General features: G+C 49.0%; 1 protein-coding gene across 1 annotated transcript in view; it reads left to right on the top strand.

The window, feature by feature from the left end:
• LOC146762217 (staphylococcal nuclease domain-containing protein 1-like) overlaps positions 1-19,372 on the top strand; it is a 94,777-nt gene that overhangs the window by 22,207 nt on the left and 53,198 nt on the right. The window contains exons 4-7 of the mRNA XM_085510614.1: positions 1,817-1,895; positions 4,697-4,857; positions 9,927-10,018; positions 16,125-16,283. Coding sequence (XP_085366740.1) covers positions 1,817-1,895; positions 4,697-4,857; positions 9,927-10,018; positions 16,125-16,283 — 491 coding nt within the window. The remainder of the gene's footprint in view (positions 1-1,816; positions 1,896-4,696; positions 4,858-9,926; positions 10,019-16,124; positions 16,284-19,372) is intronic.

The following is a 19,372-nucleotide window of genomic DNA, read 5'->3' as shown; positions in this document are numbered from 1 at the left end:
GGGGCTCCCTATGGGGCAGTGGGACTCTCTATGGGGCTCCCTATGGGGTACTGGGGCTCTCTATGGGGCACTGGGGCTCCCTATGGGGCAGTGGGGCTCTCTGTGGGGCTCCCTATGGGGCAGTGTGGCTCCATATGGGGCTCCCTATGGGGCACTGGGGCTCCCTATGGGGTTCCCTATGGGGCTCTCTATGGGGCTCCCTATGGGGTTCCCTATGGGGCTCTCTATGGGGCTCCCTATGGGGCAGTGGGGCTCTCTATGGGGCTCCCTATGGGGCAGTGTGGCTCCCTATAGGGCTCCCTATGGGGCAGTGGGGCTCTCTATGGGGCTCTCTATGGGGCACTGGGGCTCTCTATGGGGCTCTCTATGGGGCACTGGAGCTCTCTATGGGGCACTGGGGCTCCCTATGGGGCAGTGGGGATGATGGGGGGCTCCCTATGGGGCACTGGGGCTCCCTATGGGGTTCCCTATGGGGCTCCCTATGGGGCAGTGGGCTCCTTATGGGGCACTGGGGGTGGTGGGGGGCTCTCTATGGGGCACTGGGGCTCTCTATGGGGCAGTGGGGCTCCCTATGGGGCAGTGTGGCTCTCTATGGGGCTCCCTATGGGGCACTGGGGCTCCCTATAGGGCTCCCTATGGGGCAGTGGGGCTCCCTATAGGGCTCCCTGTGGGGCACTGGGGCTCCCTATGGGGTTCCCTATGGGGCTCCCTATGGGGCAGTGGGGCTCCATATGGGGCTCCCTATGGGGCAGTGGGGCTCTCTATGGGGCTCCCTATGGGGCAGTGGGGCTCCGTATGGGGCTCCCTATGGGGCACTGGGGCTCCCTATGGTGCTCCCTATGGGGCAGTGGGGCTCTCTATGGGGCTCCCTATGGGGCACTGGAGCTCTCTATGGGGCACTGGGGCTCCCTATGGGGCAGTGGGGCTCTCTATGGGGCACTGGGGTTCCCTATGGGGCACTGGGGCTCCCTATGGTGCTCCCTATGGGGCAGTGGGGATGGTGGGGGGCTCCCTATGGGGCACTGGGGCTCTCTATGGGGTTCCCTATGGGGCACTGGGGCTCCCTATGGGGCAGTGGGGATGGTGGGGGGCTCCCTATGGGGCACTGGGGCTCCCTATGGGGTTCCCTATGGGGCTCCCTATGGGGCTCCCTATGGGGCAGTGGGCTCCTTATGGGGCACTGGGGGTGGTGGGGGGCTCTCTATGGGGCACTGGGGCTCTCTATGGGGCAGTGGGGTTCCCTATGGGGCACTGGGGCTCTCTATGGGGCTCCCTATGGGGCAGTGGGGCTCCCTATAGGGCTCCCTATGGGGCACTGGGGCTCTCTATGGGGCAGTGGGGTTCCCTATGGGGCACTGGGGCTCTCTATGGGGCACTGGGGTTCCCTATGGGGCACTGGGGCTCTCTATGGGGCAGTGGGGCTCCCTATGGGGCACTGGGGCTCTCTATGGGGCAGTGGGGCTCCCTATGGGGCACTGGGGCTCTCTATGGGGCACTGGGGTTCCCTATGGGGCAGTGGGGCTCTCTATGGGGCAGTGGGGCTCCCTATGGGGCACTGGGGCTCTCTATGGGGCACTGGGGTTCCCTATGGGGCAGTGGGGCTCTCTATGGGGCACTGGGGCTCTCTATGGGGCAGTGGGGTTCCCTATGGGGCACTGGGGCTCTCTATGGGGCACTGGGGCTCTCTATGGGGCTCCCTATGGGGCACTGGGGCTCTCTATGGGGCTCCCTATGGGGCACTGGGGCTCTATGGGGCTCCCTATGGGGCAGTGGGGTTGGTCTGATGTGGGTCCCCGCCCCATATCTCGCCCCATAGATACGAGTGGGGAGAACATCGCGGAGTCGCTGGTGGCCGAAGGGCTGGCGACGAGACGGGAGGGGATCAGAGCCAACAAGTACGTATGGAACATATAAGGGACGTATGGGGATCATATAGGGGAGATATAGGGATCCTATAGGGTATGGGGTGGGATATATGGATCCTATAGGGGAGATATAGGGATCCTATAGGGTATGGGGTGGGATATATGGATCCTATAGGGGAGATATAGGGATCCTATAGGGTATGGGGTGGGATATATGGATCCTATAGGGGAGATATAGGGATCCTATAGGGTATGGGGTGGGATATATGGATCCTATAGGGGAGATATAGGGATCCTATAGGGTATGGGGTGGGATATATGGATCCTATAGGGGAGATATAGGGATCCTATAGGGTATGGGGTGGGATATATGGATCCTATAGGGGGAGATATAGGGATCCTATAGGGGAGATATAGGGATCCTATAGGGGGAGATATAGGGATCCTATAGGGGGAGGTATAGGGATCCTATAGGGGGAGATATAGGGATCCTATAGGGGGAGATATAGGGATCCTATAGGGGGAGATATAGGGATCCTATAGGGGAGATGGAGGGATCCTATAGGGTGAGATGGATCCTATAGGGTGAGATGGAGGGATCCTATAGGGTTTGGGGTGAGAGGGATGGATCCTATAGGGTATGGGGTGAGATATGGGGCCTATAGGGTGAGATGGATGGATCCTATGGGATATGGGGTGAGATGGATGGATCCTATAGGGGTTGGGGTGGGATGGATGGATCCTATAGGGTATGGAGATATATGGATCCTATAGGGGGAGATGGAGGGATCATATAGGGGGAGATATAGGGATCCTATAGGGGGAGATATAGGGATCCTATAGGGTGTGGGGTGGGATATATGGATCCTATAGGGTGTGGGGTGGGATATATGGATCCTATAGGGGGAGATATATGGATCCTATAGGGGAGATATAGGGATCCTATAGGGGGAGATATAGGGATCCTATAGGGGGAGATATAGGGATCCTATAGGGTATGGGGTGAGATGGGTGGATCCTATAGGGGTTGGGGTGAGATGGATCCTATAGGGTATGGGGTGTGATATATGGATCCTATAGGGTGAGATGGATGGATCCTATAGGGTATGGGGTGGGATGGATGGATCCTATAGGGTGAGATATATGGATCCTATAGGGTATGGGGTGAGATACATGGATCCTATAGGGTATGGGGTGAGATATATGGACCCTATAGGTTATGGGGCAGATGTGGGGCCCATTGCAATGCATGCTCCTTATCATGCACCCTTGCATTGCGGCTTGGAGCAGAGCAATGCATACTGCTCATAATGCAACCTTGCATTGCAACTCATAGCAAAGCACCCGAGCAATGCATGCTCCTTGTCATGCAACCTGCTGCATCCTGCTTTGCTTTAAGTCTTCCTACTCCCTTTGCATTGCAGCTCGGAGCAATGCATGCTCCTTATCATGCACCCTTGCATTGCAGCTGGGAGCAAGGCAATGCATGCTTCCTATGTTGCAACCTGCATCACCCTGCTTTGCTTTAAGCCTTTCTACCCCTTGCATTGCAGCCGGGAGCAAAGCACCTGAGCAATGCATGCTCCCGAGCAACACAACCTTGCATTGCAGCTGGGAGCAGAGCAATGCATGCTCTTTGTGATGCAACCTTGCATTGCAACAGCCTTGCAATGCATGCTCCTCATGCTGCCCCCTTGCATTGCAGCTGGGAGCAAAGCACCTGAGCAGCGTGTGCTCCTCATCATGCAACCTGCAGCATCTTGTTTTGCTTTAAGCCTTTCTACCCCCTTTGCATTGCAGCTGGGAGCAAAGCAGCACCTGAGCAATGCAATGCATGCTCCTTATCATGCAACCTTGCATTGTTGCTCCTCATGATGTTCCCTTGCATTGCAGCTCAGAGCAGAGCAATGCATGCTCTTTCTAATGCAACCTTGCATTGCAGCTTGGAGCAAAGCACCTGAGCAATGCATGCTCCTTGTCATGCAACCTGCTGCATCCTGCTTTGCTTTAAGCCTTTCTATCCCCTTCTATTGCAATGCATGCTCCTTGTCATGCAACCTTGCATTGCAACACCCTTGCAATGCATGCTCCTCGTGATGCAACCTTGCATTGCAGCTCATAGCAAAGTACCCTTGCAATGCAATGCCTGCTCCTGATGCCGCCCCGTTGCGTTGCAGCGCGGAGCAGAGCAATGCATGCTCCGTATCATGCAACCTTGCATTGCAGCTGGGAGCAAAGCACCTGAGCAATGCATGCTCCTTGTCATGCCCCCTTGCATTGCAGCTGGGAGCAAAGTACCTGAGCAATGCATGCTCCCGAGCAACGCAACCTTGCATTGCAGCTGGGAGCAGAGCAATGCATGCTCTTTGTGATGCAACCTTGCATTGCAGCTGGGAGCAAAGCACCTGAGCAATGCATGCTCTTTGTGATGCAACCTTGCATTGCAGCTGGGTGCAAAGCACCTGAGCAATGCCTGCTCCTGATGCCGCCCCCTTGCACTGCAGCTGGGAGCAGAGCAATGCATGCTCCTCGTGATGCAACCTTGCATTGCAGCTCAGAGCAAAGCACCTGAGCAATGCATGCTCCTTGTAATGCAACCTTGCATTGCAGCTGGGAGCAAAGCACCCGAGCAATGCGTGCTCCCAAGCAACGCAACCTTGCATTGCAGCTGGGAGCAGAGCAATGCATGCTCTTTGTGATGCAACCTTGCATTGCAGCTGGGAGCAAAGCACCTGAGCAATGCATGCTCCTTGTCATGCCCCCTTGCATTGCAGCTGGGAGCAAAGCACCCTTGCAATGCCTGCTCCTTATCATGCCCCGTTGCGTTGCAGCGCGGAGCAGAGCCGGCTGGCGGAGCTGGAGGAACAGGCCAAAGCTGCCAAGAAGGGGCTGTGGAGCGACGGCGGCGGCGCTCACACCATCAGGGACCTGAAATACAACATCGACAACACGCGGCACTTCGTCGACTCCATGCACCAGAAACCCGTCAATGGTGGGTGAGCTGCAAGGGTGCAAAGCTGCAACCTCATTGGCCGCTTTGCATGTTGCTGGGATGCCCTGGTGCATGAGCTGCAAGGGTGCAAAGCTGCAACCTCATTGGCTGCTTTGCATGTTGTTTGGGCGCTCTGTTCAATGCAATGGGGAGTGCAAAGCTGCAACCTCATTGGCTGCTTTGCATGTTGTTTGGGGTGCTCTATTCAATGCTATGGGGGTTGCAATGTTGCAGCCTGATTAGCTGGATTTGCATGTTGTTTGGATGCCCTGGTGCATGAGCTGCAAGGGGATGCAAAGCTGCAACCTGATTGGCTGCTTTGCATGCTGCTTGGGTGCATTACTCAGTGCTATGGGGGTAGATGGGGTTGCAAAGCTGTAACCTGATTGGCTGGATTTGCATGTTGTTGGGATGCACTAGTGCATGAGCTGCAGGGGGATGCGAAGCTGCAACCTGATTGGCTGCTTTGCATGTTGTTTGGGTGCTCTGTTCAATGCAATGGGGAGTGCAAAGCTGCAACCTGATTGGCTGCTTTGCATGCTGTTCTGATGCATTACTCAGTGCTATGGGGGTTGCAAAGCTGCAACCTGATTGGCTGCCTTTGCATGCTGCAGGGGTGCCCTATTAAATGCTATAGGGGTGGATGGGATATGGGGTTTTATATGGGTTTATTTGGGGTTTAATGGTGGGTTATGGGGGGTATATAGGGTTGTGTGGGTGGATATGGGGTTTTATATGGAGTTTTATGGGGGGATATGGGATTTTATGGGGGGATATGGGCTTTAATGGGGTTTTATGGGGAGTTATGGGGTTTTATATGGGGTTTTATGGGCTTTTATGGGGTTTTATGGGGTATTTATGGGGTTTTATGGGGTATTTATGGGGTGTTATGGGGTTTTATGGGGTTTTATGGGGATATTTGGGGTTTTATGGGGTTTTATGTGGTTTTATGGGGTATTTATGGGGTTTTATGGGGTGTTATGGGTTTTTATGGGGTTTTATGGGGTATTTATGGGGTATTTATGGGGTTTTATGGGGTTTTATGGGGTGTTATGGGGTATTTATGGGGTTTTATGGGGTATTTATGGGGTTTTATGGGGTGTTATGGGGTTTTATGGGGTTTTTATGGGGTTTTATGTGGTTTTATGGCGTATTTATGGGGTATTTATGGGGTTTTATGGGGTATTTATGGGGTTTTATGGGGTTTTATGGGGTTTTATGGGGTATTTATGGGGTGTTATGGGGTTTTATGGGCTTTTATGGGGTGTTATGGGGTTTTATGGGGATTTATGGGGTTTTATGGGGTTTTATGGGGTATTTATGGGGTGTTATGGGGTATTTATGGGGTTTTATGGGGTATTTATGGGGATTTATGGGGTATTTATGGGGTTTTATGGGGTATTTATGGGGTTTTATGGGGTATTTATGGGGTATTTATGGGGTATTTATGGGGTTTTATGGGGATTTATGGGGTTTTATGGGGTTTTATGGGGTATTTATGGGGTTTTATGGAGTATTTATGGGGTATTTATGGTGTTTATGGGGTTTTATGGGGTATTTATGGGGTATTTATGGGGTATTTATGGGGTTTTATGCGGTGTTATGGGGTTTTATGGGGTGTTATGGGGTTTTATGGGGTTTTATGGGGTTTTATGGGGTGTTATGGGGTTTTATGGGGTATTTATGGGGTGTTATGGGGTGTTATGGGGTTTTATGGGGTTGTATGGGGTGTTATGGGGTTTTATGGGGTATTTATGGGGTATTTATGGGGTTTTATGGGGTTTTATGGGGTATTTATGGGGTGTTATGGGGTATTTATGGGGTTTTATGGGGTATTTATGGGGTATTTATGGGGTTTTATGGGGAATTTATGGGGTGTTTATGGGGTTTTATGGGGTATTTATGGGGTATTTATGGGGTTTTATGGGGTATTTATGGGGTTTTATGGGGTATTTATGGGGTTTTATGGTGTTTATGGGGGATTTATGGGGTTTTATGGGGTGTTATGGGGTTTTATGGGGTTTTATGGGGTTTTATGGGGTGTTATGGGGTGTTATGGGGTTTTATGGGGTATTTATGGGGTTTTATGGGGTTTTATGGGGTGTTATGGGGTATTTATGGGGTATTTATGGGGTATTTATGGGGTTTTATGGGGTGTTATGGGGTGTTTTGGGGTTTTATGGGGTATTTATAGGGTATTTATGGGGTTTTATGGGGTATTTATGGGGTGTTATGGGGTATTTATGGGGTATTTATGGGGTTTTATGGGGTGTTATGGGGTGTTATGGGGTTTTATGGGGTGTTATGGGGTGTTATGGGGTATTTATGGGGTGTTATGGGGTGTTATGGGGTATTTATGGGGTGTTATGGGGTATTTATGGGGTGTTATGGGGTATTTATGGGGTTATGGGGTATTTATGGGGTATTTATGGGGTATTTATGGGGTTTTATGGGGTATTTATGGGGTATTTATGGGGTATTTATGGGGTATTTATGGGGTTTTATGGGGTGTTATGGGGTTTTATGGGGTTTTATGGGGTGTTATGGGGTTTTATGGGGTGTTATGGGGTGTTATGGGGTGTTATGGGGTGTTATGGGGTATTTATGGGGTATTTATGGGGTTTTATGGGGTATTTATGGGGTTTTATGGGGTTTTATGGGGTATTTATGGGGTTTTATAGGGTTTTATGGGGTTTTATGGGATTTTATGGGGTATTTATGGGGTTTTATGGGGTATTTATGGGGTATTTATGGGGTTTTATGGGGTGTTATGGGGTTTTATGGGGTATTTATGGGGTTTTATGGGGTATTTATGGGGTATTTATGGGGTATTTATGGGGTTTTATGGGGTTTTATGGGGTATTTATGGGGTGTTATGGGGTTTTATGGGCTTTTATGGGGTGTTATGGGGTTTTATGGGGATTTATGGGGTTTTATGGGGTTTTATGGGGTATTTATGGGGTGTTATGGGGTTTTATGGGCTTTTATGGGGTGTTATGGGGTTTTATGGGGATTTATGGGGTTTTATGGGGTTTTATGGGGTATTTATGGGGTGTTATGGGGTATTTATGGGGTTTTATGGGGTATTTATGGGGATTTATGGGGTATTTATGGGGTTTTATGGGGTGTTATGGGGTATTTATGGGGTTTTATGGGGTATTTATGGGGTGTTATGGGGTTTTATGGGGTTTTATGGTGTATTTATGGGGTTTTATGGGGTGTTATGGGGTTTTATGGGGTTTTATGGGGTGTTATGGGGTATTTATGGGGTTTTATGGGGTATTTATGGGGTTTTATGGGGTATTTATGGGGTATTTATGGGGTTTTATGGGGTTTTATGGGGTTTTATGGGGTATTTATGGGGTATTTATGGGGTTTTATGGGGTATTTATGGGGTATTTATGGGGTTTTATGGGGTGTTATGGGGTTTTATGGGGTATTTATGGGGTTTTATGGGGTATTTATGGGGTTTTATGGGGTGTTATGGGGTGTTATGGGGTATTTATGGGGTATTTATGGGGTATTTATGGGGTATTTATGGGGTGTTATGGGGTGTTATGGGGTATTTATGGGGTATTTATGGGGTTTTATGGGGTTTTATGGGGTTTTATGGGGTGTTATGGGGTATTATGGGGTTTTTATGGGGTATTTATGGGGTTTTATGGGGTGTTATGGGGTGTTATGGGGTTTTATGGGGTATTTATGGGGTATTTATGGTGTGTTATGGGGTATTTATGGGATATTTATGGGGTTTTATGAGGTATTTATGGGGTTTTATGGGGTGTTATGGGGTTTTATGGTGTTTTATGGGGTATTTATGGGGTTTTATGGGGTTTTATGGGGTTTTATGGGGTGTTATGGGGTTTTATGGGGTTTTATGGGGTATTTATGGGGTTTTATGGAGTTTTATGGGGTATTTATGGGGTTTTATGGGGTATTTATGGGGTTTTATGGGGTATTTATAGTATTTATGGGGTATTTATGGGGTGTTAAGGGGTTTTATGGGGTATTTATGGGGTTTTATGGGGTATTTATGGGGTTTTATGGGGTGTTATGGGGTTTTATGGGGTATTTATGGGGTATTTATGGGGTATTTATGGGGTATTTATGGGGTATTTATGGGGTTTTATGGGGTTTTATGGGTTTTATGGGGTATTTATGGGGTATTTATGGGGTGTTATGGGGTTTTATGGGGTACTTATGGGGTATTTATGGGGTGTTATGGGTTGTTATGGGTTGTTATGGGGTATTTATGGGGTATTTATGGGGTATTTATGGGGTTTTATGGGGTTTTATGGGGTGTTATGGGTTATTTATGGGGTATTTATGGGGTGTTATGGGGTTTTATGGGGTTTTATGGGGTTTTATGGGGTGTTATGGGGTTTTATGGGGTTTTATGGGGTATTTATGGCGTATTTATGGGGTTTTATGGGGTTTTAAGGGTTTTATGGGGTATTTATGGGGTGTTATGGGGTTTTATGGGGTTTTATGGGGTATTTATGGGGTTTTATGGGGTTTTATGGGGTATTTATGGGGTTTTATGGGGTTTTATGGGGTGTTATGGGGTTTTATGGGGTGTTATGGGGTGTTATGGGGTTTTGTGGGGTTTTATGGGGTATTTATGGGGTATTTATGGGGTTTTATGGGGTATTTATGGGATATTTTTGGGGTATTTATGGGGTTTTATGGGGTTTTATGGGGTATTTAAGGGGTTTTATGGGGTTTTATGGGGTATTTATGGGGTTTTATGGGGTTTTATGGGGTGTTATGGGGTATTTATGGGGTGTTTTGGGGTTTTATGTGGTTTTATGGTATTTATGGGGTATTTATGGGGTATTTATGGGGTATTTATGGGGTTTTATGGGGTGTTATGGGGTTTTATGGGGTGTTATGGGGTGTTATGGGGTTTTATGGGGTATTTATGGGGTTTTATGGGGTTTTATGGGGTATTTATGGGGTATTTATGGGGTATTTATGGGGTTTTATGGGGTTTTATGGGGTTTTATGGGGTATTTATGGGGTTTTATGGTATTTATGGGGTATTTATGGGGTCATTCTGTGTCCCTCAGCCATCATTGAGCACGTTCGGGATGGCAGCGTGGTTCGGGCCCTGCTGCTCCCCGACTATTACCTGGTCACCGTCATGTTATCGGGGATCAAGGTGAGCTGTGGGGCAGGGGGGTGTGGGCTGCCCCATAGGGACCCATAAGGTGTGGGGTGCCCCATAGGGTCCATAAGGTGTGGGGTGCCCCATAGGGACCCATAAGGTGTGGGGTGCCCCATAGGGACCCATAAGGTGTGGGGTGCCCTATATGGGTCTATAAAGTGTGGGGTGCCCCATAGGGGTCCGTAAGGTGTGGGGTGCCCCATAAGGTGTGGGGTGCCCCATATGGGGTCCATAAGGTGTGGGGTGCCCCATAAGGTGTGGGGTGCCCCATATGGGGTCCGTAAGGTGTGGGGTGCCCCATAGGGACACATAAGGTGTGGGGTGCCCCATAGGGGGTCCCTAAGGTGTGGGGTGCCCCATATGGGGTCCATAAGGTGTGGGGTGCCCTATATGGGTCTATAAGTTGTGTGGGGTGCCCCATAGGGGTCTCTAAGGTGTGGGGTGCCCTATATGGGTCCATAAGGTGTGGGGTGCCCCATATGGGGTCCCTAAGGTGTGGGGTGCCCCATAGGGGTCCATAAGGTGTGGGGGGTCCTATAGGAATCCATAAGGTGTGGGGTACCCCATATGGGTCCATAAGGTGTGGGGTGCCCTATATGGGTCTATAAGGTATGGGGTGTCCCATAGGGATCCATAAGGTGTGGGGTGCCCCATATGGGGTCCATAAGGTGTGGGGTGCCCCATAGGGGTCCCATAAGGTGTGGGGTGCCCTATATGGGTCTATAAAGTGTGGGGTGTCCCATAGGGATCCATAAGGTGTGGGGTGCCCCATAAGGTGTGGGGTGCCCCATAGGGACCCATAAGGTGTGGGGTGCCCTATATGGGTCTATAAAGTGTGGGGTGTCCCATAGGGATCCATAAGGTGTGGGGTGCCCTATAGGGGGCCCTAATATGTGAGGTGCCCCCTATGGTGCCCCATAAGGTGTGGGGTGCCCTATATGGGTCTATAAACTGTGGGGTGCCCCATAGGGGTCTATAAAGTGTGGGGTGCCCCCTATGGGGTCCATAAGGTGTGGGGTGCCCCATAGGGGTCCCTAATATGTGGGGTGCCCCATAGGGGCCCATAAGGTGTGGGGTGCCCCATAAGGTGTGGGGTGCCCCATATGGGGTCCATAAGGTGTGGGGTGTCCTATATGGGTCTATAAAGTGTGGGGTGTCCCATAGGGATCCATAAGGTGTGGGGTGCCCTATAGGGGGCCCTAATATGTGGGGTGCCTCCTATGGTGTCCATAAGGTGTGGGGTGCCCCCTATGGTGTCCATAAGGTGTGGGGTGCCCCATAGGGGGTCCATAAGGTGTGGGGTGCCCCATAGGGGTCCCATAAGGTGTGGGGTGCCCTATATGGGTCCATAAGGTGTGGGGTGCCCCATATGGGGTCCATAAGGTGTGGGGTGTCCTGTATGGGTCTATAAGGTGTGGAGTGCTCCATAAGGTGTGGGGTGCCCCATAGGGGTCCCATAAGGTGTGGGGTGCCCCATAAGGTGTGGGGTGTCCTATATGGGTCTATAAAGTGTGGGGTGCCCCTTATGGGCCCATAAGGTGTGGGGTGCCCCATAGGGGGCCCTAATATGTGGGGTGCCCCCTATGGGGTCCATAAGGTGTGGGGTGTCCTATATGGGTCTATAAAGTGTGGGGTGCCCCATAGGGACCCATAAGGTGTGGGGTGCCCTATATGGGTCTATAAGGTGTGGGGTGCCCCATAGGGGTCCATAAGGTGTGGGGTGCCCCCTATGGGGTCCATAAGGAGTGGGGTGCCTTATATGGGTCTATAAAGTGTGGGGTGCCCCATAGGGGTCCATAAGGTGTGGGGTGCCCCATAGGGGTCCCATAAGGTATGGGGTGCCCCATATGGGTCCATAAGGTGTGGGGTGCCCTATAGGGGGCCCTAATATGTGAGGTGCCCCCTATGGGGTCCATAAGGTGTGGGGTGCCCGATGGAATCCCAGTATCTAATGGGGTCTGGGATCACCCCATATCCATCCCAATACCCCATATCCATCCCAGTATGTAATGGGGTCTGGGATCACCCCATATCCATCCTAATACCCCATATCCATCCCAATACCTCATTTCCACCCCCATACCCCATATCCATCCCATTATCTAATGGGCTCACCCCATATAATCCCACCCCATAACCCTCCCCTATCCCCCATAGTGCCCCACATTTGCTATGTCCATCCCAGTAACTTATGGGGTCTGGGATCACCCCATATAATCCCGCCCCATAACCCTCCCCTATATCCCATATCCATCCCCATACCCCATATGGGGTCTGGACTCACCCCATATAATCCCACCCCATAACCCTCCCCTATACCCCATAGTGCCCCACATTTGCTGTGTCCATCCCAGTAACTTATGGGGTCAGGATCACCCCATACCCCATATCCACCCCATAACCCTCCCCTATATCCCATATCCATCCAAGTATGTAATGGGATCACCCCATATCCATCCCATTATCTAATGGGATCACCCCATATAATCCCACCCCATAACCATCCCCTATATCCCATAGTGCCCCACATTCCCCATATCCATCCCAGTAATTTACGGGGTCGGGATCACCCCATATCCATCCCATACCCCATATCCATCCCATTATCTAATGGGGTCGGGATCACCCCGTATCCATCCCATCCCATTAACCATCCCCTATACCCCATATCCATCACATACCCCATATCCATCCCAGTATCTAATGGGGTCGGGATCACCCCATATCCATCCCAATACCCCATATCCATCCCAATACCCCATATGGGGTCGGGATCACCCCATATCCATCCCAGTAACTAATGGGGTCTGGGCTCACCCCATGTCCATCCCCATACCCCATATCCATCCCAGTATGTAATGGGGTCTGGGATCACCCCATATCCATCCCAATCCCCCATAACCATCCCAGTAACTTATGGGGTCAGGATCACCCCATACCCCTCCCACCCCATAACCATCCCCTATACCCCATATAATCCTGCCCCATAACCCCCCCTATACCCCATATCTGCCCCATAACCCCCTATATATCCCCCACAGTGCCCCACATACCCCATATCCATCCCAGTATCTAATGGGGTCTGATATCACCCCATATAATCCCACCCCATAACCCTCCCTTATACCCCATATCCATCCCAGTATCTAATGGGATCACCCCATATAATCCCACCCCATAACCATCCCAGTAACTAATGGGGTCTGGGATCACCCCATATCCATCCCAGTATCTAATGGGCTCTGGGCTCACCCCATACCCCTCCCACCCCATAACCATCCCCAATACCCCATATCCATCCCAGTATCTAATGGGCTCACCCCATATAATCCCGCCCCATAACCCCCCCCTATACCCCATATCCATCCCAGTACCTAATGGGATCACCCCATATTCATCCCATCCCATTAACCATCCCCTATACCCCATATCCATCACATACCCCATATCCATCCCAGTATCTAATGGGGTCGGGATCACCCCATATCCATCCCAATACCCCATATGGGGTCGGGATCACCCCATATCCATCCCAATACCCCATATCCATCCCAGTATGTAATGGGATCACCCCATATCCATCCCCGTACCCCATATCCATCCCATTATCTAATGGGATCACCCCATATAATCCCACCCCATAACCATCCCCTATACCCCATATCCATCCCAGTACCTAATGGGGTCGGGATCACCCCATATCCATCCCATACCCCATATCCATCCCCATACCCCATATCCATCCCCATACCCCATATCCATCTCAATACCCCATATCCATCCCAGTAACTTATGGGGTCAGGGATCACCCCATATCCATCCTTATACCCCATATCCATCCCAGTATGTAATGGGATCACCCCATATCCATCCCAATACCCCATATCCATCCCAGTAACTTATGGGGTTGGGATCACCCCATAACCATCCCAGTATCTAATGGGGTCAGGATCACCCCATAAGCATCCCAGTAACTAATGGGGTCTGGGCTCACCCCATGTCCATCCCCATACCCCATATCCATCCCAGTATGTAATGGGGTCTGGGATCACCCCATATCCATCCCAATCCCCCATAACCATCCCAGTAACTTATGGGGTCAGGATCACCCCATACCCCTCCCACCCCATAACCATCCCCTATACCCCATATACTCCCGCCCCATAACCCCCCCTATATATCCCCCATAGTGCCCCACATTCCCCATATCCATCCCATTATCTAATGGGGTCTGATATCACCCCATATAACCCCGCCCCATAACCCTCCCCTATACCCCATATCCATCCCATTATCTAATGGGATCACCCCATACCCCTCCCGCCCCATAACCCTCCCCTATATCCCATAGTGCCCCACATTCCCCATATCCATCCCATTATCTAATGGGCTCTGGGCTCACCCCATATCCATCCCAATACCCCATATGGGGTCGGGATCACCCCATATCCATCCCCATACCCCATATCCATCCCATACCCCATATCCATCCTATTATCTATTGGGGTTGGGATCACCCCATATCCGTCCCAATACCCCATATCCATCCCAATACCCCATATCCATCCCAATACCCCATATCCATCCCCATACCCCATATGGGGTCGGGATCACCCCATATCCATCCCAGTATCTAATGGGGTCTGGGATCACGCCATATCCATCCCAATACCCCATATCCATCCCAGTATCTAATGGGCTCTGGGCTCACCCCATACCCCTCCCACCCCATAACCATCCTCTATACCCCATATCCACCCCATAACCCCCTATACCCCATACCCACCCCATAACCCCCCCTATATCCCATATCCACCCCATAACCCCCCCTATACCCCATATCCACCCCATAACCCCCCTATACCCCATATCCACCCCATAACCCCCCCTATATCCCATATCCACCCCATAACCCCCCCTATATCCCATATCCACCCCATAACCCTTCCTATACCCCATATCCACCCCATAACCCCCTATACCCCCCATAGTGCCCCACATACCCCATATCCATCCCAGTATCTAATGGGGTCTGATATCACCCCATATAATCCCACCCCATAACCCCCCCCTATATCCCATATCCATCCCAGTATCTAATGGGGTCTGGGCTCACCCCATACCCCATATCCACCCCATAACCCTCCCCTATACCCCATATCCATCCCAGTATCTAATGGGGTCTGATATCACCCCATATAATCCTGCCCCATAACCCTCCCCTATATCCCATATCCATCCCAATACCCCATATGGGGTCTGGGCTCACCCCATATAATCCCACCCCATAACCCTCCCCTATACCCCATATCCACCCCATAACCCCCTATATACCCCCCATAGTGCCCCACATACCCCATATCCATCCCATTATCTAATGGGATCACCCCATATAATCCCACCCCATAACCATCCCCTATATCCCATAGTGCCCCACATTCCCCATATCCATCCCATTATCTAATGGGGTCTGGGATCACCCCATATCCATCCCAATACCCCATATGGGGTCGGGATCACCCCATATCCATCCCCATACCCCATATCCATCACATACCCCATATCCATCCCATTATCTAATGGGGTCGGGATCACCCCATATCCATCCCAATACCCCATATCCATCCCAAACCCCATATCCATCCCAATACCCCATATCCATCCCATACCCCATACCCATCCCATACCCCATATCCACCCCAATACCCCATATGGGGTCGGGATCACCCCATATCCATCCCCATACCCCATATCCATCCCCATACCCCATATCCATCCCCATACCCCATATCCATCCCATTATCCAATGGGGTCTGGGATCACCCTATATCCATCCTTATACCCCATATCCATCCCAAACCCCATATCCATCCCAATACCCCATATCCATCCCAATACCCCATATCCATCCCAATACCCCATATCCATCCCAATACCCCATATGGGGTCTGGGCTCACCCCATATAATCCCACCCCATAACCCTACCCTATATCCCATATCCATCCCAGTATCTAATGGGGTCTGATATCACCCCATATAATCCTGCCCCATAACCCCCTATACCCCATACCCACCCCATAACCCCTATACCCCCCATAGTGCCCGACATTTCGCCGTGACTCCGACTCGTCCGAGATCCCGGAACCGTTCGCGGCCGAGGCCAAATTCTACACGGAGTCGAGACTGTTACAGAGAGACGTACAGATCATAATGGAGAGCTGCCATAACCAGAACATAGTGGGAACCATCCTACACCCTGTGAGTTATATGGGATATATGGGATTATATGGGATTATATGGGATTATATGGGGTTATATGGGATTATATGGGGTTATATGGGATTATATGGGACGTACAGATCATAATGGAGAGCTGCCATAACCAGAACATAGTGGGAACCATCCTACACCCTGTGAGTTATATGGGATTATATGGGATTATATGGGATTATATGGGATTATATGGGGTTATATGGGATTATATGGGACGTACAGATCATAATGGAGAGCTGCCATAACCAGAACATAGTGGGAACCATCCTACACCCTGTGAGTTATATGGGATTATATGGGATTATATGGGATTATATGGGATTATATGGGGTTATATGGGATTATATGGGACGTACAGATCATAATGGAGAGCTGCCATAACCAGAACATAGTGGGAACCATCCTACACCCTGTGAGTTATGGGATATATGGGATTATATGGGATTAGATGGGGTTATATGGGATTATATGGGATTATATGGGATTATATGGGATTATATGGGGTTATATGGGATTATATGGGATTATATGGGACGTACAGATCATAATGGAGAGCTGCCATAACCAGAACATAGTGGGAACCATCCTACACCCTGTGAGTTATGGGATATATGGGGTTATATGGGATTATATGGGATTATATGGGGTTATATGGGATTATATGGGGTTATATGGGATTATATGGGACGTACAGATCATAATGGAGAGCTGCCATAACCAGAACATAGTGGGAACCATCCTACACCCTGTGAGTTATGGGATTATATGGGATTATATGGGGTTATATGGGGTTATATGGGATTATATGGGGTTATATGGGGTTATATGGGATTATATGGGATTATATGGGATTATATGGGGTTATATGGGATTATATGGGACGTACAGATCATAATGGAGAGCTGCCATAACCAGAACATAGTGGGAACCATCCTACACCCTGTGAGTTATATGGGATTATATGGGATTATATGGGATTATATGGGATTATATGGGGTTATATGGGATTATATGGGACGTACAGATCATAATGGAGAGCTGCCATAACCAGAACATAGTGGGAACCATCCTACACCCTGTGAGTTATATGGGATTATATGGGATTATATGGGATTATATGGGATTATATGGGGTTATATGGGATTATATGGGACGTACAGATCATAATGGAGAGCTGCCATAACCAGAACATAGTGGGAACCATCCTACACCCTGTGAGTTATGGGATATATGGGATTATATGGGATTAGATGGGGTTATATGGGATTATATGGGATTATATGGGATTATATGGGATTATATGGGGTTATATGGGATTATATGGGATTATATGGGACGTACAGATCATAATGGAGAGCTGCCATAACCAGAACATAGTGGGAACCATCCTACACCCTGTGAGTTATGGGATAGATGGGATTAGATGGGGTTATATGGGGTTATATGGGGTTATATGGGATTATATGGGATTATATGGGGTTATATGGGATTATATGGGGTTATATGGGGTTATATGGGATTATATGGGACGTACAGATCATAATGGAGAGCTGCCATAACCAGAACATAGTGGGAACCATCCTACACCCTGTGAGTTATGGGATAGATGGGATTAGATGGGATTATATGGGGTTATATGGGATTATATGGGATTATATGGGATTATATGGGGTTATATGGGGTTATATGGGGTTATATGGGATTATATGGGATTATATGGGATTATATGGGATTATATGGGATTATATGGGACGTACAGATCATAATGGAGAGCTGCCATAACCAGAACATAGTGGGAACCATCCTACACCCTGTGAGTTATATGGGATTATATGGGGTTATATGGGATATATGGGATTATATGGGATTATATGGGGTTATATGGGATTATATGGGATTATATGGGATTATATGGGATTATATGGGGTTATATGGGGTTATATGGGATTATATGGGACGTACAGATCATAATGGAGAGCTGCCATAACCAGAACATAGTGGGAACCATCCTACACCCTGTGAGTTATGGGATATATGGGATTATATGGGATTATATGGGGTTATATGGGGTTATATGGGATTATATGGGATTATATGGGGTTATATGGGATTATATGGGATTATATGGGATATATGGGATATATGGGGTTATATGGGATTATATGGGATTCTATGGGATATGGGACGTACAGATCATAATGGAGAGCTGCCATAACCAGAACATAGTGGGAACCATCCTACACCCTGTGAGTTATGGGATAGATGGGATTAGATGGGGTTATATGGGATTATATGGGGTTATATGGGATTATATGGGATTATATGGGATTATATGGGGTTATATGGGGTTATATGGGGTTATATGGGGTTATATGGGATTATATGGGATTAGATGGGATTATATGGGATTATATGGGATTAGATGGGATTATATGGGGTTATATGGGATTATATGGGATTATATGGGGTTATATGGGATTGTATGGGACGTACAGATCATAATGGAGAGCTGCCATAACCAGAACATAGTGGGAACCATCCTACACCCTGTGAGTTATATGGGATATATGGGATTATATGGGATTATATGGGATTATATGGGGTTATATGGGATTATATGGGACGTACAGATCATAATGGAGAGCTGCCATAACCAGAACATAGTGGGAACCATCCTACACCCTGTGAGTTATGGGATAGATGGGATTATATGGGATTATATGGGATTATATGGGATTATATGGGATTATATGGGGTTATATGGGACGTACAGATCATAATGGAGAGCTGCCATAACCAGAACATAGTGGGAACCATCCTACACCCTGTGAGTTATGGGATATATGGGGTTATATGGGGTTATATGGGATTATATGGGATTATATGGGATTATATGGGATTATATGGGACGTACAGATCATAATGGAGAGCTGCCATAACCAGAACATAGTGGGAACCATCCTACACCCTGTGAGTTATGGGATATATGGGATTATATGGGATTAGATGGGGTTATATGGGATTATATGGGATTATATGGGATTATATGGGATTATATGGGGTTATATGGGATT

This window comes from Coturnix japonica, chromosome 1, assembly GCF_054131305.1.
Source record: "Coturnix japonica strain WE chromosome 1, WE-NBRP24, whole genome shotgun sequence".
Lineage (NCBI taxonomy): Eukaryota > Metazoa > Chordata > Aves > Galliformes > Phasianidae > Coturnix > Coturnix japonica.
The sequence above is the reverse complement of the archived record's forward strand: the minus strand, read 5'-3'. Positions and strand labels throughout refer to the sequence as shown.